Source organism: Serinus canaria, chromosome Z (genome assembly GCF_022539315.1).
Source record: "Serinus canaria isolate serCan28SL12 chromosome Z, serCan2020, whole genome shotgun sequence".
NCBI lineage: Eukaryota > Metazoa > Chordata > Aves > Passeriformes > Fringillidae > Serinus > Serinus canaria.
Genome location: NC_066343.1, coordinates 8,970,281 through 8,994,008, shown reverse-complemented (window position 1 = coordinate 8,994,008; position 23,728 = coordinate 8,970,281). Strand labels below are relative to the sequence as shown.

Here is a 23,728-nt window from a genome sequence, read left to right as displayed (position 1 = left end):
AAACACTGCTGGCCCTGGCTGCGGGGGGAAGAGTGCCACCTGCTGAATCCACAGCATCAGTCCTCTGCAAATGGGAAAAGATTTCAGGTTTTAAGGGTACTTAATAATCACTTTTTTAATCATGCATTTTTGACCTTAAAATAGTACACAGTATATTCCGAATTAAAAAAAAAAAAAACCCAAAGAATAAAATTCTAAACTGTGCTTCCCTAGCATAAGAGGGGCTAATTTAAAGTATCAGCTACATCAATAAATATAGAAAAGTAAGTAAATAGAGCATCCAAATTGATGACCATAAAGTGTCTCATAACTGTGGAATCTTCTCTTCCTCATCCTTTTTCTATCTGAATTATGTAATGCCTTTTAGTCACAATGATCACAAGAATGTACCCCTCTGTTTTTATCATTTTATTTTAGATAAGATGGGAAAAAAACATCACACTGGGGGAGCCCCCAGGATTCTTGCATTCCTGGTGGTGGTAAGTACCAGTTTTCTTCTCCTGTGATTTTCTTAGAATACATTAATGTCCAGTTCCAGCTGCTGGAGGCAAGAAATTCTGGTGAACACTGTAAAAGAATGAGAGGATCAGGATTAAGAAGCATTCTCTTGTTAAGGAATAAAATAACAGAAAATTAGGTACAGAAAATCAAATGATAGGAAAAGATACTGGATATTGGATACAGAAAAACAGAAATAGTGCAGAGCGTGTTGATAAGAAAGGAGGTGGCCTGGCTTTCCTTCTTCACCACCCTCCAGCACGTTTTACAGCTGAGGAGTCACTCTGCATATCACAAATACTTGCATTTGGAAAGAAAACACAGTAAATGCACAGACTATGTGTGGATGTGAGCTTGCTCAGTCTGCAGTCCATAGCTGTGTGTGTAGAATTCCCCAGGGGAGATGAGTGCTCACAGGCACTGCTGTGTAGCTGTGGTATTTGTTCATTATTTTAGTATAGCCAACAAGTTTGTGTTTGAAGAAATGCAGAAGTGCAGAGAATATGCTCAGCTGTCAGGAGTGCAAGAATTCACAGGTTTTGAAGTGGTCCCATTTGAACCCAAGTGGTTTGCACAGCTGCATGGGAAGTGGGGTGTCCTTCTTTGACCATTCTTTCACAGCTGTGGCTGCCCCATCCCTGGAAATGTCCAAGGCCAGGCTGGATGGGGCTCAGAGAAACCTCGGATGGTGGAGACTGGATGGGCTCTAAAATCCTTTCAGTCCAAATTGTTCTATGATTCCAGGAACCTTGACCATGGAAGGATTCCCAGTTTTCTCTCCACTTTCTTTCCTTTCAACATTATTACTAATTCATTCTTTCCCATGCTTTGTGGAAGTCGTTTGAGCAGTTGCTGGAGGGATGAGATTAAATGCACAGTAAAACCTGTTGTATTCATATATATTACACCAGATTCTTGGTCTGTACTCCTTGGTGTTCAAGGAGTACAGCACTGCTTGCCTCAGAGATCAGATGGCAGGGCTTAGTTCCTCACAGATGATTTACAAATCTAAATTCTTCCTTAGAGGAGAGTGTTCCCATTCTTTGGAGGGAAGGTGATGTTTCTGTATGGGAACATCCATGTGGGGTGTGTGTATGCCATAAAATGCACATGAGCATCACAGTGACACTCTCACTATCCCTGTAACTCTCCCTTGCAGTGTGTTCTGGGATCTCTACTGTGCAGCTCCAGAAAGACGAGAAACATGTGAACACTCGAGTGAAGCAAAAGCCTTTCATGACTATGTAAGTTTTGTGTGTCTTTACCATGGCTTCATGAATTGCATGTGTAAATGTGATAGAGAAGTATTTCTGCACTGCAGTGGCACAAAAACACAGGTGGTGTTCATGCATAAATCTCAGTTTCCTAGGGATACCTTAGAATTAGGAGCTCCTAATTCTTAGTTGCCAGGACGATATGGGTGACTCCTGGAAGCTGTCTCAGAGATCAAGGTGCTGTCCCACGTGTTAGAGCAGAATAAAGAGTGTCCTTCTGTCCCTCATGCCATGGACACATGAGGCTGGTCACAAAGGCACAGGACAGCTGGAAACATGGATGTGACCTGCCCAAATATCTGTCCTCTGTCCGTGCATAAGAACAGACTGTTCTGTAGGTGGAATTGATCTCTGGCTTCTGTCAGGACCACCCTGGCTGAAACTGGGGTGGTTCATATGTTTTTGTATCCTGAAATAACCAGAAGATTTTTCACCCTAATAAACAATCAAGCAACATAGAATAAGTTAAATGCGAAATCAGCTGGTCAAAGACAACAGAGGAATAAAGGGTAGAAGTTCCACGACAGTTTTGCTGCCTTTGAGACTTCATTCAAAACACAACAGGGGAATCTTGAGTGAGAATAGTTCTCACATTACAACTGTGAAACCTCTTTCCTTGAGTCTTTTCCAGGTCTGTCTCACAAATAGTGTCTAGTTACTGCCAAAAAATATTTCTACGGATAAAACTGACATTAGACTGCCCTATCCCAGTGTCTTATAAACACAGTTTGGGAACAACAGAAATGATTCAGCAAAGTGACCATTCTCCATTTTCTGTTGTCAAAATCTGGTAATGGCTTGGCATCCTACAGCATGTGAGCTAATGGTGATCTTGCCTTGTTGTTTATTTGCTGTAAACACCACCTTAGACTCTGAATGCACCATCAGCATAGTCAGAGATACCCAGCATCTTTCAGCAGTGTCTCTTTAACACCCTGTAGTGGTGATTAAATTGTGAGGGTGACTGGTTAAGGAGCTTGGACAATGTTGCACAGTCATGTCCAGGCTATGCTGACCACTAAACATAATTCATGAAAGAAATAATTATCAGAGAGAGGAACAAAGTTTAAGGACATTTTGTACCCACAGAGTTGTTAAGGTCAGCCAACTTAGTAAGGTACATTCCTCAAATTAAAAATGAGGTATCTCTTGGAAGCACAATAGTTGTGGTCATTTTGTCCTAATCTGTTGTAAATAAAAAGTTGTTGGAAAAAGAAAAGACTTAGCTATTACTATTAGCTACTTAATATTTTGGTTCCTTGTTATTAGAGGAAGGCTTAATTCCCCACTGAAGGAGCAGTTGTTTTACAAGGAATAGTGTAAGACCGTGAGGAATGACATTGGAGATTTAAATCTGGGCAGATCCAAAGCACAACAGTTGACTTCGGGGGGGGGACATTGTGTTCTCAAAATTAAGTGTATGTAACAAAAGCCAAAAATCCAAAAAATGTAAATATGGTTATGAAACAAAATTGTGAAACAGAATGATCAGCAAGAGGAAATTTTTGGTGGAAAAGTATTTGGAGTCTAAAAGGATTCCACAAACATTTAAGCTCAGGAGAGTTTAACTGATCAGTAAGTTCACTATTGAGTCTACATTTAGAGGTATACTAGGATTTTGAGTAGGTGAATCAAAGCAGTTAGAAACCTCCTTTAGCATGTTCTATTAACATTTCTACAGGCCATGGAATATTACATGGCCTCATTGCTCATTTGTGATATGTATTGTCATAATTCAAGAAAAGTGAGAGAATGTGAGTTTGGTGTGTACTACAACTCTGATTGAATATTAACTCACTGTATAAAGTCATGCTTGATGAAGAAAAGATAAAATCATGGTATGATTCTGTTTGCACATCAAGACAGGATGAACACTGTTTTTAGAAACAGTTTTATTTATTTCAGAAATTAATTTGCCTGGTGTTTGTAAAACCTGCTCTCTCAGTATTTTAAGGTGGCAGGAAAAGCTTTGCATTGTTTTTGTCACAGTTGGGATGAATTTATTTAATCCCTCACAAGACTCACAATGCTCCTTGTTATCACTTAGGTTTTGCTTAGGACAATCTTTATCATGGTTTGTGTGTCTGGTATTTTAAGGTAGCACTGTAAGCTCATGTCAAAGAACAAGAAATGGTATTAGTAGGATATAGCCAAGCACATCTCACAGCAGAGGAAGATGAACATGTAGTGAGTGAAATCCTGATCCACACAGTGTCTTGCCATTGCCTGTGGAGAGGTCAAAATCCCACCATCAGTGGGAACCATCAGAAGCTGCTGCTGGATTCTTCCTCCTGCCGAGGCTGCTGGGGCTGGTAAATCAAAACGCCACTGCTACATTGCAGGTCAAGTAGTAGAGCATCTGTAGCTGTGCTGTCATATCTGAAAACTGTTATTGTACGTACAAAACAGCACAGAAGGCTTGTTTATTAATTCATACGAGCAATTCAGAATTTTTTATTAGGCATGTGTTCCACTTGACCTAAGAAAAACCGTTCCTGCTGAAGGGGTGCGTGGTCTGGCTGCTGCAGACATGGCAGCTGTAGCTGAGTGGGCTGTGTTTGGAGAGGAAATAATCTTGTCTTTGCTTTTGTGGAGAGAGAAAGGCTTAGGAATGCTTGATGGAGGAGGAAAGCACTTGCAGATGATTTAATGATTTGGAAATACTGCTGCCTCACTCAACATAGCTGCGAGTCAGGCAGGAACACACAGGGTTGACTCATGAAATGAATGCACAGAATAACTGAGTTTCTTCAGGTTTACTTACAAGCTTTACATGATCTGAAATGCAACTGTAAGATTAATGCTGTTTGATTTCTCTCCCCCCTCAGACAGTGTGTTGTGGCTTGCAGCACTACAATGCTCATCTTACTAAAAATCCACTAAATAGAAAAGTAAAGCCCCGTTCTGGCTTTATAAAGAAGATTTTCCATGCTTATCCTGAGTTTAAGTATTAGCAGGTCCCCATATTTAAAATGGATTTTATGTTTATTTTCTGTCAAGATTTGCCACTGGATATGTTTCCTTCTGAGTGAACAAGGTTGTGAACTGATTAGGTACATTTTTATCACTTTTTTGGGCTTGAAAAGACTCATGTCATGAATGTGCATGTGCTGGATCAGGGAGATAGCTCCTGGCCTGGAAGTTTTAAGATATTTCATGTAGAATTGGAAATTGTTTCAGGTGACTCAGGAAAGAAAACTGTTGCTTGCCCACCCATCCTGTTAATACTGCAGGCATTTCAGTAGGAGTAGCTTCATTTGAAGCAGAAAAATCCCCGTGATTTTTTTCTGGGTACCTGTTACTTTACTTTTTCCTGGAGAAGAACTTCTGCACTCTTTGAAGTCTTGTGAGAAATCATGTTCATGGATGGTCTGAGGCAAAATTCAGTCTTCAGTGTAGAATGGTTTGTGTTTCTTCACGATGTCCTGAGGAGATTTCTTCACCTCTCTAGTTAAGAGCTCATTTTTCCACATTATGAGATCTTCTGCTGAGAGAAGCAAGATCCAACATGCATCTCTTTCCTCTTCTTTCCAAGCTGAAAACTGTGTCCAAAAGGGGAAATAAAGCCTGAATTTTTAACTGTACCCCATGTTCTGATGGCCACAAATGACCATCCTGCTCTTCCTCAGGCCGGGCCATTCATCCCCATCTCTGGGTTTGAAAGGGGTGGTATCTGAAAACCCTTCTTTACAAGATGATTTCTGTACATAGCAGTTCAGATATTTTTATTTTCCAGAAATTTCTGTGCTCCTGTTATCTCACACTCCTGGCAGTGGAAGTTTTTCTGAGTGGTGCAATGAAGGGGTACACTGTTTCTCACATGTAGCTGTATTAAAATCTTGATTATTTTCCGGGTAAGGTTTGATTAGTTCTCCCCAGCTCTTTGAAAGATCACTTCTGCTATGGGCAAAGGTGTCTGGTTTGTGTTTGTGTCTCCCAGAAGAATTCCAGGTAATGCACAGGGTAACAAAACAGACACACTCCTTGCTCCAGAGACTGAAATGAGCTGGGCCCACATCCCCTCTGCCCTGTTGGCACAGTTCAGTGCTGAGCTCTGTGACAGAGTGTTGTAGAGTGTACCAAAGACAATGCTGTCATTGGTTTTGTCCAGATTATTCCTTTTAAAGGTCATAAGTAGAGAAATAAAATTTGCCTAGAGGCAACTGAGCAGAGTGTTTGGACATTTGAGGTGGCTGCTCAATCTCTGTGCACCTCTCTTCAGAAAAGTTGGGTCTCTGCATTTATTTCTTAGATTTTATGGGGAGAGAAATTACTGCTTTATTCTCTGCACCCATCTCCCTTCAGAACTAAGAGGCACTGCATACTTTAAATGCCCTAAGTCCCCTTAATTAATCATTATCAATACTCAGTATTCGAGGAGTTGTGAATACTTTTATGTCTGTTTTGGACTACAGATTACCATGAAATGCCCGTCAGACTGTTCTCCCAAAAGAACTGTTTTGTTTCTGGTTTCATTAAACTGCTGTCCTCCTTCTCTGCCTTTTGTGCATCAGGGATGGAGGAACTTGTTTTCATTCTTGATTGCCTGACCCATCTCTTGCTACTGCGACCTTCTGCAGGCAGCCTAGCTAGGGCAGCTTTTGCTTCTAGCTTTTATAGCTGAAAATGGAATTCTAGGTCTGGTTTCCAGCTGTCAGTTTCTGCGGAGAATGCATGTTAAACTCTTTCTGCTTAAAACAGAAATTAAGGAAAAAAAAACTCCCCATCATCCTTATCCTCCCACAGAAGGGCAAAAAAAAGACAAGTTGTCCTGCTTTGCTCCAGGGCTTTTGTTCCAGAGGCAGTGCTGCAGATCTGAGTTACCTGTTAGTTCCTTACCTGAGTTCCACAAAGTTTTGGAAGGCCCTTTGCATATTTACTGATCAGCCCTAAGTCAGTGATTTCACCCTCTGAATATGTTCTTCAGACAATTGATTTGTCTATATAGATAGTCCCTGTGTCCAGGTAGAGAACAGGTAATTTCTTAAAAGTAGAAGAAATTTATCAAATGGCCGTAGCATTCTTTTTGTAGTTAAGAGGGAAGTGAAAAGCATTTCCTCTCAAACATTCATTGTTAAAATTGTATTCTTTCTTTTTGTGTAAGCAGTGTTCATATTTAATATTGAATGAAGTGGTTTTCTTTGCTGCTCTTTTCATTCTGTGGAGATCATGTCTCACAGTGTTCAGGTATATGTGCAGTAAAATGTGTTCTTAGATATGGAAACCAGGAGAAAGCAAAGAATTTGCTTTTCCTTTGAAATTCCATACCTGAACACATGAAGTAATCCATATGGTTAAAGATTGCACAACAGTAAACAATTAACAAACCATATTTTTTGCAGAATACTGTTTGGTGTAATCTCCCAAGGTGGTGCATCCTTGACTTTCTCATGTGTGCTGTCAAAAATACAGTGAATGTGAAAACTGGACAAACGTTTAGGATTCTTGTCCTTGGTATAGGACACTGTTTGTCTGCATGAAGGCCAGTGCTCACTGGGAGGTTTGGGGAGGACAAGGTGGGTCACCACCTGAGGGTCTTACATAGAATTTACACAGGTGAGCTGGGCTGCCTCAGTCTCCCATCTGTTTAATTGTGTTGCTCAGTAGCTGTTCATGAATAGTATGGAAAGGATGAGTTAAAAGCATGTTCCAGCTCCCAAAGTCTGCAAACAACATTGCCTGGTGTCAGGTGTTTATGAGTGAATATCAGAATATTGCACTGGATCTCCAAGAGTATTGTTGGCTCACTAGAAATTTTTCAAAGTTGAGCAATTGGTACTCCCCTTGGATTGCAGAGACTCTTTTTGCGGGAAAATCAGGATTAATTTCCTGTTTCCTGCTAAGAAATTCCCAGGTTGCATTCTTGTTCTTACATTTTCATAAAGAGGGAAGATGTGCTGGTACTGCTCATACCATCTTTCTTCATCATTCCTTCCCATAAATTATTAGAAAATATAATGGTTGGGTTTGAGCTGCTCTGTCACAAATGTTCATTGTAAGCTCTGATACAGAAGTGTGTTGCTTCTTACAGCCAACATAATTTTTCTCTTTATAGAGGTAATTTTCCAGGTAATTTTGTGCATTGCTTCTCTTTTAATGTGAGAACTCAGCCACTTGTTTCAGAGAGCACAAGCAGCATTTCCTCCCCAAAATTCCAATTGTGCTTCTTTGAGTGAATATTTAATTTCCTTGGAATTTAGAAGTAAAACAGTAATTAGTTTGAGCTCAGTGGAAGCCTCAGACAGGATAAGGAACCACCATTTCCCCAAAGGTAATTTAGCTCATCTTTCATGGTTCCCAGAGGGAGGCAGTGGACACATTTCTTTCTTTTTCCTCTTCTCTAACAACCATTTTAGCTTAACTTTCATTGAAAACAATGGGAGATAACAGCCATTTTAATGAGGGCAGGCTTTGGGAACATTCTGTGTGAAAAATAGTATTTATTTAGAGTGGAGCACCAAAACATTTATATACACTCTATGCAGAATTTTGTTCCATTTCATGCCAAATTCATGAAATGGGACAAAATTTGGTTTTCTTTTGCTTGGAGGAGAGGAGGGGGATGTGAAGGCACAGGAAGTTTAGGGAGAAGTGAGTGGTTGAAGAAATAATGTGGAATTCACACGATGAGGTAGAGGCTGAAAGGCAAAGGGAAGTGGCTGGAATGTTCAGGCTGCTTCACAGCCTTCTCGAGTAGCCTAATTTGTTTCCAAAACAGAGGTAAAATCTGGTTGTAAGGGTTTTTTTTTTGTTTGTTTGGGGTTTTTTAACATTGATAGACAGACTGTTAGCTTACTAGATACTTTAGCTCCTGACAGGTGTCTCCATGGATTCATTTCTTTGTGTTCTGAAGTCAAGGGCTTTCTTTATAATTAAAATAAAGCTGAGGTCCTTCTGCTCTAAAGATGTGATGTGTCATTGTCTGGAAGAAGGCTCCACAGGAAATTTCTGACTAGTTCAATGGAAATCCCAGGGCACTGCAATTTCTTTTCCTGTGTGGTTGTCCTGATGAAGAACTTTCAACTTCAGCCATTTCTTCGAGTAATGTTGTTAAATGGATCCTATGTGAAATGTCTTGCAATTGAATGAACTCTGCTCATTCAAATTTTAATTTTTTCATTTGCTCGAATGGATTATTTATGCTACTGTAGTGAAAGCTGCATTGCAGTTTAAATTTTAAACTTTATCATTTGGAGTGAACTTAAAGTCGAGGTTTCAGAGGAGAGAGGATATTTTTTTCTTTTACGAATGAAAGCACTTATGCATATACAAACTTTATGGGGTGCATTGAATTATGTAATAATTCAATATACAGAAGTGCAGACCTTCTGGATTTTAGACATTGCTTCAAAAGTTGTAGAAGCTTCACTTATTTTGAATTTATTTCACCTTTAATATTGAGAAGATACAGTCTACAGTAAGTTTAAGTAGCATTGAGAAATGTCCTGTTTCCAAACTTTTGTTTTAGTAGTGGTTTTTAAAAAACATTTTATTTGTTACTGTTGACATACAGATCATCCTTACTCATGGCAGAGTGCACACAATATGTTCTTACAGCACTCCAGAACGTCACTAAAGGAGGTCAAGTTGTAGCTTAGTAACGCTGGGAATGTTAAATGGACTAACTCTGAATGTAGAGCTGGAGATTTCCTGGCATTAATATTTAACAGTGATTGTACATAATGCCTTACATCAACAGAGCACAAACAGTTGATCAATAGGGAGCAAGTGCTGGGTTAAGCCTTTCCAGGGCCTGCTCCCTCTGCTGACTCTTCTCCCCCTCCTGTTCTTCCCCCTGATGGTTCATCTTCCACAGCAGGGTCCTTCCTGATGTTTATGGTTCAGGGTTTGCACTGAGCAGTCCCTCTTCAGCTGGTCAGGTCTTGGGCTGAGGACAAGGGTGTTTTGTGGCTCTGCACTGATGCAATTTGATTTTTGCCTTTTTTCTTTTCTATGTTCTCTGTATCCCTCACACATTTATTTGTAACTCTGTAGCTTACTGTATCAGTGACTAGATTTCCCAGTAATTTTCCATGGCCTTTCCCTAAAGAAAAAGAAAATTCCAGAGCTCCAAGCCCAGGGGTGCAGACCCCCTGTGCTATCTTGGTTCTTTGCTGGCTCCCAAGGTGGAGAGCAGCTCTTGGGGGTACATTTAATGGACAGAGTGCAGCCAGTGCCAAGGGAGGGCTCCAGAGCAGGGGCTGGACCTGGGGGAATTCCATCACCACTTTCCTCCTAATTGGTGCTTTTATCAATGATACTGATTTCCTGACACCTCTAAGATGTCCTCACCCCTCTGGGGGTGGGCTTTTGTAGACACCTTTCCATAACTGCCCCTGAAGGCCTCCAAATAAAGGTCCACTTCTATAATACCTGCTGACTGGAATTGTCCTGAGTTTCATTTCCAGCTTGGGAAAAAGGCAACAGCAGCGCTGCCTCTGTGTGGTGTGTGGCCATGCCTTTGTCTGCACCAGGTTAAGCACAGCTGCACTGATGGGAAGCATTTTCCTTTTCCTGTTTGCCCAGGCTGGAGGCACTTCACCTAAATGCAATCTTCTTTAGCCTCATGAAAAGCAAAAGTGAAAGTGAGAGTCTTAGGTCTGCATAATATACCAAACACAGATTTTGTTATCAGCTCGACTGCTCCGTTAATACATCTAAGTGACTCATTTCAGACTTGCTTAGCACATTTCTGGAAAATCCAAGGACTTACAACTTCCATCTGCTCTCTAATATGATGAAAGATGAATCCTGAAGATCACAAATTGCAGGAGACGTGCAGCTCTTAATAAGAACAGCTGAACAACAAATGCCTTGTGAGAGGTGGTGAAAAGTGAAGTAATGAGGAGGAAAGGCAGGGAGGCCTCTGGAGGGAACACGGATATCCATGGCTGACTAGAACTGTCACATCCAAGCACCACACTAAATATGAGATGCACATTACATAACACGAGTCACAGGGAGCAGATAATGGTTGTTTTGCATTTTCTGCAGAATTAAGGCCTGGGTGTTACAGGCACTCGTGTTTACATGGCTCCTTGGGCCTGCACAGGATGTGATGCTTGAGAAGAAACGTGCAGCTCTGCAGATTGGCATACATTTAGAGGAAAGCTTGGAAATCTTTCTTATTTTGAGATCTCTGCATTCTAAACATGAAAACCACTGAAAACGGTAAACCTGTAGTGCATACAGATAGATAAAGTACAGCATTTCATCTCCATTTTCTCCCCTCTAGAGAGGGGCATAATCAAAGAGAACAAAAAATATTTAACTTGACTTAAGGTGAAAGTTTGCACTGCACTTTGTCCTTGTAGCCTGTTTTATTGTGACCCCTCCTTAACTTCAGTGTACATCTTCAAAGCGCTGTCACAGCAACATCCACAGGCTGGATTTATGCCACTTTGGGAGGATACCTGTAACAAAATTCAGATGCAGCAGTCTGTAACCCATCAGAGGCTCATTTACCCAAGAAAGTAGTTCTGTGCATAATTCACACCAGAAGAGGTGCATGACCTGTCTGGTTTTCTCTGACACAGGAAGTGGAAGACAAAGTTCTCTATAAGGTAGATAATAAATATTATGTTCTGAGGCATAAAGGATCTGGAAAACATTTTCCAGTTCTGGTTTCAGATCTGATTTCCATATTGCAAACCGAAATTTTAGTCTGAAATGTACTGAGCTCTTACGTAGTAGATAATTAAGGGAATAATTTAACCCCTGAGGTGAATTTTAATGTCTTTTCTGTTAAAAGAGTGGCAGAAAAATGCACAGACTCTGCGTATGCATAGAGTTGAGTGAGACATTTCACTTAATAAATCAGTTTTACACGAGTAGAATTTCAGTGAGATTTGTAAAGGCAGGCAGTGAGTCCCCGTGGAGCACGACCCCATTGGCTTGGTCCCAGCTCTGCACAGATGTTGGGATCTGCCTGGACAGGTCCAACAGCAGGATCAGGAATTCTGGCCCTCACCTGGGAAACAATTTCACGGTCGAGTAGCATTTTATGTGTTAATACTCTGATTAGAGCCACACATGTTTGCAGTAGCTGGGTCACAGAAAACAGTACAGATGCAGTGGGTCATTCCTATTTACTGCTCCGTTTTAGAGGTACTTCTCTGTAACAAAACTATCAATTTATTTCATGTGGATTTTTTCTATGTATTTGAGGCAAAGACACCCTTTCCCAGTTATCTGTGTGGCAAAGAAAATCTCAAATTTTCTGTTTACAAGGACAAAGTTATTAAAGGGTGGCTGCTGGACAACCCTTAGATATCCCTGCAAAAAGCTTTTTGTTCCATCTTATGATCTAATTTATAGTATTTTATTTATTTTCCCTGTATTTTCATATTTTTGTGTTGCTCTGTATACACAAGGTGTTTTGTGAATCCCACTTCCAGTTGCTTTATTTTTATTGCTCCAGCTGCTGTCCTCCCATTGCTGTATGGAGCACATGTGTTGGATTTCCTCTTGACAGGAAAAAGTGTAGCTACTTGACATCCTTGCTGGCTTATCCTGATAATGTGCAGGATTTCTTCTTCCTGGAACAAGATGGATATTGTTATTTATTGTTGCAGCACTACAGTGTGTTAAGGGTTTTGCTGAAGCTCCTGTTCCCCAAATCGTGTTCCTTAAAATTGTACAAGGAACTAAACTTTATTTAAAAAAAAAAAAAAAATCTTTTTTAGCCTGATTATTTAGAAAACATGATCTGAGTGAATGGTGGAAAATAATTAGGTACCAAAAAAAAGAAATTTCCTCAGTAAAGCTGACATTGCTTCTATTCAGTTTCCTGAATTCCAAATTAACACAAGAAAATGGTATTGAAGGCTAAGGTATCCAAGAGGGTGATTGCAGAAGAGGGCTTTGATCGATTTTTCTTGTTCTACCCTGTTACCAGATGCTATTTCACTATTTCACCCCACAGGGGTAGTTCTGGAACACTGATCATTAATAAATTGTTTTTCTGTTGCCACTAGAACACACAAACACATGTAACTTTCCATTTTTGTGCAATATGGGTAATAGGTTTACAAAGGGTAACCTGTAGTTTAAGATTACTTTTAAAAGCCTACTTTTGGTTGCTTTATGTTTTCCTAAACTTCAGCAGTTGTAGCTGAGTTGTCTTTCCAAGATACCTGTCCATGAAATGGCTCTGTGATGCTGCTGTGGCACTCAGGCACCTCTCAAGTTTTCTAGTGACAGAACTGAGGGTTTATGGAGGTGGTTTTGTATTAAATACCTGTGTTCAGCTGTGTTGTGCCTAAATCCCATACAGACACACAAATTTCCGTGTGCAGAACTTTGACATCCTTCCAGAAGAGTCTCTCAGACCCCACCTCAGTCTTTGCAGCATTTGTCAGTGACAGTTTTTTGGTTAGGTCATGCTTCTGGGTTAGAAAGCCCTCCAGAAACTCTATTATTCACTTGTGAGCAGCCTGCGACTTAAAAAATAAGAGAAAAAATTATCACCTTGGTATGTTTATTTTCTTCTTTCTTCTCAATATTCCTGCTACCCAAATGCAAAGCGGTGATGATTTGTTAATAGTGTGGACTGGAAAAGGCCCAGTTAACATTATTAACATCAGGTTTAAGATTTGAAAGGTGGTAAAACCTCTGAGTTTGTCCTGTGCCTTAATGAGAGCAGGAGCTGAAACAGGTAGTAATTTGTGTTCTGATGATTCTGACATCATGAATTACATCTCAGCTATGCCTGCTTAAATTTTAGCTACTGGTACATGATAATATAAGTACCCTGTTGGTGGTTCTTTTTTTCTTTTCTTCTTTTATTTCTTTTGACATAAAAATGTGGAGTCTGCAGCAGCTGTTCCTGACATGAGATGAACTCCAGAGGTGCTCCAGCTGCCATAAATCAAGCTGCCTATTTGAGAGGCTGAGTTAGGGCATTTATCTGTAGTAATAATCTCTTTTCTTAACAAAGAGCCTTTTTTTTTTTAATACATGCCTGATACTGGATTAACCAAACTCTGTAAACCAGTCACATAAAAGAGATGATGTATCCTGGTTTTGTCAGGAGCTTCTTAGTTTAGAAAAGTTACAGTAAAACACAGTAATTCCAATTAGATTGCTTGCAGTTTTCAGAATTTCAGGTTGAGGTCGAAGGAAATATTGCAAGAAGTAAACTTGCATTTACATTCTAGATTTATTAGTGACAAGAATACACCTTAGAAAATGTGTTCCAGCTTTATTAAACTGGCTGGAAAATGCTGCAGTTATTAAGATATTGCCTGGTAGCAGAAACTGAATTATTGTTTGTGGTGGTGTAAGCACTTGTGCAAAACCATTGCCTAAACAGGAGAAAAGTTCTGTGAATTAGAATTGCCTTTTTTTGGTAGTAATTTCTGTGTTGCACTTTTGTTCAGTAAGCAAACCATGGAGCTGTTGGAGCTTTGGAAATAGAATGTGTCCATTTTTGTCTTGTGGACATTTCCTTGAACATTTTAATTCTTGTGCCGTTGCTTGGTGCTTTATTTCATCCTGGAGCTTCTAAACTTTATTTCGTTTGTTTTGGAAGTCATGGTGGTGACATTTAGTTCCTCTAGTTGTCTTCAGGGAAACTTCAGATGCCCCAAAACACAAAATTTTGTTGGAGTTGTTAATCATAAAGCGTGATTTCTGTGGAAATAAAAGGGCTTAGGAAACCCTTACTGGTGCTGATTCAGGAATTACATTACATGAGGGTAGGAGTAGTGCAGAAATACTTCGTGTTCGAGACTCTTCGTGAATTGCTATAATTAATAGAACTGGTCATGAAACAGAGTGAAGGTCAGTACAAAAGATAAAACAGTCACACAACAATGTTTTTAAAGTGCCATTGCTGATTTGTCCTGTTTTCCAGAGACCTACCTATAGTAAATTAAACCTGGAAATCTCCAAACATATTTATTTGTAAAGAATGAAAGGTTTTGCAGAAATTGCCAGAAGTGAGCTGTAATTCTGATTTAACTCATGGGCACAAGTTACAGGAGCTGTTTTTGGTCACACCTTCCCCCCACTGTCATGAAGTACCGAAACACCATGACTTCCTTTCCTACACTTTCCTTTCCTACAGATCAGAAAAAACATTATTTAAACTACTACTTTTTAAAGATTTTTATTTTAAAATGCATTGTTTTGATTTATTTAAACTTAGATAATATTCACACAGATGAGGTGACCACTCTAAACACCTTTATCTGTGGTAAATAACCCAAGGCACAGGTTCTTGTTTTAGCTGTGTTTTCCTTGCATTACTGACCATTCCAGACCTGTGCTTTATGTCCCTTTGTCTGAGAGCTCAGTCCTGACTTCTCTGAAGCTGTGTTAAGGTAAGTTAGTTGATGTTTTTATTTCATGTCAGCTTTGCTGTGTGCAGGCAGATCCATCCCATCATGCAGTTTAGTGATGTAACAAACCACTTGTATCTTTATAAGAACAGTCAAAAAAGTCTCAAGTATTGCTTTCAAGCATGCTGAAATGTCAGACTTCAGACTAGCTATCAGCCTTGACAAAATACACACATTTTCTCCTTCTTTTTTCAACCCACACATTGTGATCCTCCACTGATCAGTGAATTTGCTTTTAAAATATATGTTTCTCCTTTTTTTTTCCTTTAAAACATGAATTCCTGACAACCCAAGGCCTCTGCTTTAATTTTTAATCCCAGCCTGACAGACATTCTGATTCACTCCCTGTAACTGCACTAGAATCAAATATTATTGCAGATGTTTGATGAACCATAGAATTGGTTCAAGTCTCATTTCCAGTTACTTGGTTTCTAAATGTTCTCTTTGGGGACCCAAGCAGTGCTGTCAATATTCTTTGTTCCAGTTGCTCAGCAGTTTGCAGCTTAATATTGTCAAGGGGTTTTTGTGCTGAAGCAGCTACTGAAGTCAGAACTTGTTATGGAATGGAAGAAATTTAGAAATGGGCCCCATATCCACTGTCAAACTGTGGAAAAGGCTATTGTTTTAATTGCTGTGCTAGGTATTGATCAAAACTGCCCAATATTGCCTGTATCTGTGATCTTCTTGGTAGCTTTTTAATTAAGCAGCACCCCCAAAATTAAGAGTTCATTATTATATCCAGAAAGTTAAATCTGCTGCCTAAAGTAGCTGACATTCTTTTCTGTATTTCAGTTATTCCAGTGGGGTTTTCTTTTTCTTTTATTTCTGAAGATATGCAATCAGCACCCGCTGTGTCACTGTAGTACTTTTATTTTTGTAGATGCAAAGTGAAATGCTGAATTGTGTTGAGTAATTCATGTGGCGTGGTACTTTTGTACTGGAACTTTTGTACTGGTGTTCTGGAAGCAAGCTTTCATTTGCTGATTAGTATAAAACCCCTTTTTTCGTATTAAGTTGCACTGTGTCTGTACGTGGTCCTCAAACACTGCTCCCAGCACGAAGTGTAATACATGAAAATTTGTAAATTCCTTGCTCTCCAGCAAAATCTGATTTCCTGCAGTATAGCAAAGTTCCTGTTCATTTCAGGAGGACTGGGGAAAATCCAAGAACCTAAATTGTCAGGTCCTGATTTGTAAGCCTGCTTCTTCACTGCCACTTTATTGGATATTTGGAAGGTCTGCTGCAAGGTTGTTTAGGATTTGGAGTACTTAAAAAACCTGCAATTTAAACTCTCAGAATAACTGATCAAGACCCAAGATAATATTTTCCACAGGGTAATGTATAGAGCCCTTTAAAAAAAAATCACTGTTGTTGCACCTGAAGTTGAATTTCCCAGGTGATTATTGAATAAGTAATTTTGTGAGGTAGTTTTAGGGAACCTTTTCTTATTTTTAAAATTCCTTTTTAGTCCCAAATTAAGATAGTATTTATTGGTGGATTGCACTGCAGTGAAGCTGAAATTACGTCTGGAGATATATAAACATTAATATATCTGATGAATGCAGGCATTATAATCCATATGTCTCACATCAGAACTGTCCCTAATTTCAGTTTTCAGTTGGTGAAATAATGTCATGCCCACCCGTATCTTTCAGCAGCATTGGTGCTGAAAGCAATCCCATGTTCCAGAATTAATATTGCTGCTCCTCACAGAGACTGAAGGAGGAGGAGGAGGAGGAAGGGGGTATTTAAGCCTTCAACTGCATGGTGGGTGGGAACAGGAACTGCTTGAATGTTGACCTGCTGGAATGTGAAGCTGAAGATGGAAAATTCACTGTTTTTTGTTTTGTTTGAGAACCTGTGGTAGTGAGTGTGGGATCAAAACCACTTCTAGATCAAGGTGGCTCAGATGTGCAGGAATAGCTCAGGAGCCTCCAGCTCTGGTTGTTTTTACCACTGAGAAACTGGAATTCCCCAGATCAAAGGGGAGATTTTCTGGAGATAATTGATATTTTAAGGTAATTAACGTTGTGGTTTTCAGCCTGCACATCCATCATTTGCTTCCCCCCCCTGCACTGTCTCACAGCAAGACGTGAAATCCCCAGCCAGCCCAGCTCTGCAGGAGCAAACACTGCAGGTCCTCACCCTGTTTGCTCTGACTCCTGGGTTTGTCCTCCTCTAACCACATATTTGAACAGAGCTCCTGGGTAAACTGTGCTGTCCTCTCTCTTTTTCCCCCCTACCAACTGCTGTCCCTGGCAGGCTCCCAGCATCCGCTTCCTCCCGCGGGCTGCGGCAGCGCCGGATCCCTGCGGAAATCCTGCGGCCAGCCCCGCTTCCTCTGGACACAGATCCAGCTCCTCTCTCTCTCTCTCTCTCTCTCTCTCCAGCTCTGCCATCCCTGCACCCAGCAGCTTCACATCTCCACATCCCCCAACAGCTCCCTTGGCTCTCTCTCCTCTGGTTCTGGATTGCTGCTGAACTCCTGGCTGTCGCCCTCCCCATCCTTCTCTCTGTAGGATTTCACTGATGTCTTACAAATGATAAAATCACAGCACAGCGACACTCTGTGTGACCTTTCCCCCTCTTTCGGTCTGCCTTCTCCCCTCTCCCTGCTCAGTTTTGTTCTGTCACAGGTTCAGGAAGGGGTTGTAGCTCTCCTGCTGCTTGTTGCAGTTGTTTAGCTTCCTTCTTTTGCATTCTTTGCATAGTTCTTCACCTTTCTCTTAATAATTGCTATTCCCTCCTGATTTATAACTAAAGGTTTTTAATCCTTCTTGTCTAGAAGAACGCACACACGCACACACACAAAAAATTCTGATTTCCTTTTCCTTGAGCCACATCACTGTCTGTCATCAGCTTTTAACCTCTCGCTGTGTGTGTTTGGGGCACCTCTCCTTCACAGGCATGAGGGACCTTCTCCAACTCAGATTTCACCTGTTTTATTCACATGAAAGGTCTGATCCATTCTTGACTTCATTTATCCTGTGCTTCCTTCAGTGCCATTGATGGCTTGGCTGTCAGTTCACCTCCTGACTTGCCAGATGTTGCGGCACTGTTTCCTACAGTGACTTTTCCTCACCTTTTAGCCTCTCTCATCTTTCTGCCCCTTTTCCTCTGGCTATATTCACTCTTTGGTCATTTCCAAACACAGACACAGCTCCTGTCTTCATAACTCTACCTATTCACATCTTCAAAAAGTTATTTTCTCCAAATCAGTATCCTAGCCTTTCTCTTGCACCTTTCCTTTTGAGGAGATTGGGATAACTAAGATTCTCATTTTCATTGACTGCCTGGCCCTCAGCCCTTTAAACTTGATGTCTCCTTTCCCTTGTTCTTACCATAGCCAGGAATGCTTTGAGATCTGCAGGTGTTTCCCAGTCACAATATATAAATTTTTTCATGCAAGTCTTTCTGTAGCTCTGAAATTAACGTCTCTGTGCTTGACCAATATATTCATAACAGAGTTGTGCTTTTCTCTGGCCCTCAAAAATTTGGGGTTGCTGTAGCACCCCAAATATAGAATACCCCAAATATAGAATACCCCACAATAGAGCACCTCTATAGAAATCCTGCCTCTAACTTGGTACTTACTTTCCTTGCACTTTCCACTGCTGGTTGTTGATTCTGTGCTTAAGAGATCACACTCTACACTTAGCATTTACCAGTAAAAAGTAAATAACCTGCCATAATACTATTTTTGCCCTTCCTACGTAGATTTTAAAACCATCATTCTAGTCTTGTGCTTTTTCTTTCTATTAAAGAGAAGCTGTCTCTATATTATCAGGCTTCACTTGTTACCATTCTCCAGATTAATCCTTAAACTTGACTTTCATGTCTTGATTGGGGATTCTGTTTGTTTTCAGTGTTTTTTATCCATTACAATCAGGGAAATGCACTGTTAATATGGTTTGTCTGCTGCCTGTGTGGTGGTCACTATTTTCTCTCTCTTTGTCCTATTTCTCTGTATTCTTCTTTTTGTAGTCTTGGATGTTCTGGTAGCTGAAATATTCAGGGTATTTGTCTGAGACATTGTAATTATTTTTGCCTTGTCTTGGGAAGACCAATTGGGGATTTCTTCAGAAACAGTCCTGCTTGGGGTCATTAGGAAGAATATGTTCAGTTTGGTGCAATGTAGACCTCATTATATTTGGCAGAACAAAAAATAATTCTAGTGTTAACATGACACAAGGATGTCTTGACTTGCAGAGCTTGGATAACTTCTTTTCCCAGAATTTCCCATCTGAGTAGGATCTGTTCACATCAGCTGCTGCCCTTCTGTACCCTGGGAACAAGCCTTGTACAGACACTTCTACCTTTCCTCACTTCAGTCTTTAAAAAAAATACTAATTTTGCTCTCTTTCCTTCATACTTATCAGTTCCAAAAAAAATCAATAGCAAGACCAAAGCCATTGCACATAATTGTAAGTAATAAAATCTCTGTTTATATTTAAACCAAAGGAGTAGAGACCATTTTCAGTTTTTGCAGAAGAGAATTTTTTTTCCCAGATATTCATAGTTCTGTTAGTGTCAAATATTCAGGCTTTGTAAGTAGAGTAAGTGTAAATGGGGAGGGAAAACCCATTCTCCTCAAAGGGAGATTTTCTGGAATTTAATGTTGCAACTCCTTAGAATCACAGTTCTGGAATGGTTGGGGTGGGAGGTACCTCAAAGCCACCCCTGCCATGGCAGGGACACCTCCCTGTCCCAGGCTGCTCCAAGCCCCAGTGTCCAACCTGGCTTTGGGCACTGCCAGGGATCCAGGGGCAGCCCCATCTTTGGCTGGAGAGTGAATTAGACCTCATGGCCAAAGACTGGACATGGGAAATGTTTAAACCAGGGAGCTGAATTAAAATAGATCAGATGAGTCAAAGACATGCCCTATTACATTAGAAAGTTTTTGGAAAAAAAATCTCTGAATTCCCAAAGACCAATGCAACTTGAGTTGGAAGAATTTTAGCTACTCCTTAGTATGTTTTTTTTGTGTAAGGAACTTGCTTACCACTTCAGTGCTGTATGCTGTGGGTTCAAATATGGTAATGGAATTGATTTGGAATTTTACATGGGTATCTGTTCAAGATTTAGAAACTTTTCTAAAAACTGTCAAGTAGTCTTGTTTCTCAAAAAAGTCTCATTGGTGTCATTAACAATATTACAGATTACAAAGGATGCTATTAAATGTATTGGGATTTTTTCCCCTGAAATGGATTGCACTTGAATTCTGCAGTTTTGTCTCAGTTCACTCTCTGCAGCTTCAGGTGTCCTGGCTATGAATCCATTGTTCTGACTATAGAAGGAAAAACTGTTTTTCTCCTTTTTTTTTCCCCTCCAAATCCTTGCCTGCCACTTCTTGTACTAATCCCACCATTTGTATACCTACTCCATGCAGAGGAAGTGAGGTTATCCCTTATCTCCCAAAGCTGCAGACCTCCAACCAACCAACCCTTAATGTCCCTCTTCAAGTGCAGCTTCACTGCATCCCAAACTTAGGAGAGGTTCCACAAAACCCTAACATTATTAGCTTGTTTTCTGCCCTTCCCAGCAGGAAGAGTAACCCCCCTTGCTGAGAAAAGAGAAGCCTACTTTTTAGAGTTTATAGTTGAAACTCGTCACAGAGTTTGAAATATCAAAGAGAAATTAAAAAGAAAACCTTAAACATGAAGAAGCAAGAGCATGTGCGTCTCTTCCTCTCTCATCTCTAAGAGAAAAAGAGTTCTCAGAATTGGGTCTGGATAGATCTGAGGAAGAAATTCAGGAAGGATTATTTCCCTCGGGTGCACATGTTTGTTTTTTAAAACAATGATTGAGTTATTTTAATACTCTGGATGTTCATCCTCATGTACAGCACAGGAAAAATAGAATAAACAAAGGAGAAAATATTTTCCACTCAGCATCATTGAAAAAAAGAGCTGTTGCCCTCTCTATGCAGATTTGGAAGATCTTGTCTGAGTAAAATAGGGACTCCATAATAGAAAATCCAGACAGAATAAGAATAAGAAAGAATAAGAATAAGAATAAGAATAAGAAAGAGAATAAGAAAGAATAAGGAGAATAGATAAATAAAGGTAGGCAAGATTGTTTAAACATAGCTTTAACTTTTCCAGTTAGCCATGATACAGCCTGAAAGTGAACCCTTGGCCACAGGTTCAGCTCTGGAAGCTTAGATCTCAGGTAATGTCTTATTATCAGTGTATTTTAGATGAGACATTTTTAAATTTTCCTACTCTGTGGGCATTGCTTCCTGTCTCTTTGCTCTCCAAATGAGAGACCCACCTGACTAGCAGCAAAAGTTTTCCGTTGCTACACTGGAGAGGGAAATAAACTTCTATTTATTCTAATATAATTCCAATTATTGTTCTGCCACAGAAGAAAAAGCAGTGATAAAGCCACATTATACAGGAATTTAAAAAGTCCTCTGGGAAGCTATTCCTGGCATTGCCAATGACACAGAATTTTCCAGTTTCAAAGTCAGCCTCTTTGGGGTGTGTGACTGATTTCTTTCATAATTCACCATCAGACTTTTAAGTATCAGAATCACTGTGTTTCATATATTGCAGAAATTATATTTGTCAGGTACCATACAGAATAAAGAACAAGTGTGATTGCACTTACAACGTTTATTTAATCAAAGAATGTGGGAATATGTTCAGACAGTAAACACAGACAGTGAATGTTGTTCCTGGTCTTTTCAAGTAGTCTGGGTGTAAGAATTTCAGTAAGTTCTTAAAATGGCAAAATAGAAAGTGTTAAAAGCCATAAAAGAGAGCACTCAGAAGTTGCTGAGTGTGGTTTTCAGGTCTTATATATTTTGATTAACTCCTTTTCCATCAGCTGGTTCAGAGGTAGAGGGAGGACTTCCAGTGGTTTCCTTTTATTCCTTCCCTTACAGTGCAGAAGGAAAGGATAACCTTGTAATTATTTATACATCTTTATCTCCTCATGGGGGTCAAGTGGGGAGGACTGAGGAAAATGCCCTCCTCTGAGGCAGAATTCTGTATGAAGATATTTTCTCTTCCTCAGGTTCTTATCTGTAAACTTGGCATAACTGTCCTTTTCTCAGATCTCCTGTCTCTGTTTAAATCATAAATTATTTGTAGTAAAAATTACCTCCTTTTTCTTTATACAATCTCCCCCATCATCAATTATGTTTTGCCTGAGTCTTTTTTTTTTTTAATCAAACTGCAAATGGTAGGTGATAATAGGCATGGGGAGCTCATTGCAAATTAAAAAAAAGCCTTTAGACAGGCTGAAATTTATCAGCACCTGCAGGCAAAGGTTAAATAGAGTATAGATGTTTTGGGGCATATTTTCAGGTCTGCTGTGTATTTGTGTGTGGAAGTGAGAACTGAGGAGTGGCAGTCAGTCTATAGCTGGAGTAATGCTTATTTTATTCAAGTTTCACTTATTTCTTTACACAGCCACTGTCAGCTGGCAGATTTAAAGCCTCTCAGAGTTTCATTCCCCGAGTGAAAGAAACTAAATAAACTGCATAATTCAGACATGAACCAAGGAAAGGGTACTGGTGTGCCAGCAGAGAGGGATGGAGAGTCTGTGCAATCTTGTCTACATTGTTACAATAATGGAGGACTTCAGTTAGGAATGAAGTGGGTGAATAGCACAAAACTTCAGGTATGTTTTTTCAGCACATTAAAGAACTTCTCCAGAACAGTTAGTTGGTGAGCCCACATTATTCTCAATTTAATATTAAATACCCAACTGAAGTTAATTTCAGATGGAATGGCTGAGCCACCAATTTAATAATAATAACAGTATAATTAAATTCAACATCCTAGGGGGAGATAGAGAACCAAGAGGCAACACAGAGGAGACTAAGCGTTAGAGGAAGTAAAACCAGATAGTTAATCAGAGAGACACTGAGGTTAAAAGCTAAAAAGGTCTAGTGGAGGCATGGTCTGAGAAGAAACCAGCAGTTTCTTAAAGGTCAGTGTTGCACTGAACAGCAAGGACAGGTAAGATGGGATGCCTAACTAGTAAAGTGAAAAATGCTCTTCAAAGGAAAAAAAACACAGGGAATTCTTAAATATTTTCATGAGGTGAATAGTAAGGAATGTCAATTTAAGCCAGGAGTGTTCAAGGGAAAATGAGAAGGGAAAAGAGAACTAAACTAATTTTGTGAGTTTATCAAAAACAGCCTGGAAAATAAGCAGTCTGTTCTTTAAAAGTCAGGACCAGCCCCTGAAGTGCAGCGCTGTCAGGACAGGTGTAACCATGGGAGCAGAGGGTCTGGAGCACTGCAGGTTCACTGGGGAGGATTTTTTGCCCTGTCTGGTGCCACCACACAGGGTCACAGCTGTTCCAAGCACACTGGGGCAGAGGAAGCGTCTCCTTTCTCCCCAGGGCAAAAGAAGGAAAGAAGCAGAGGAAGTGGGGCTCTGGGCACAGCAGAAAATTTTTTTCTCAAAGTGGGTAGGAACATAACTTTAAGAAAAGGCTTACCTGAAGAAGTGCCAGGCAATATTAAGCCCACAGCCTCTTTTGGTGAGTGAGTTCTGTGTTTAATAATCCTGACTTCTTGGAAACGGCACTTAAGTGCTGAATAATTCTCAGTTTTAACAATATAACTGTAACCTCTGGCTATTGGATCTTGTGATG

The 23,728-nt window shown here is 40.0% G+C and overlaps 1 protein-coding gene across 4 annotated transcripts in view; it reads left to right on the top strand.

The window, feature by feature from the left end:
* SSBP2 (single stranded DNA binding protein 2) overlaps window positions 1-23,728 on the top strand; it is a 135,749-nt gene that overhangs the window by 36,107 nt on the left and 75,914 nt on the right. For all 4 annotated transcript variants that reach the window (XM_030237600.2, XM_030237598.2, XM_030237599.2 and 1 more), the window contains exons 3-4: window positions 418-479; window positions 1,658-1,742. In XM_030237600.2, coding sequence (XP_030093460.1) covers window positions 418-479; window positions 1,658-1,742 — 147 coding nt within the window. The remainder of the gene's footprint in view (window positions 1-417; window positions 480-1,657; window positions 1,743-23,728) is intronic.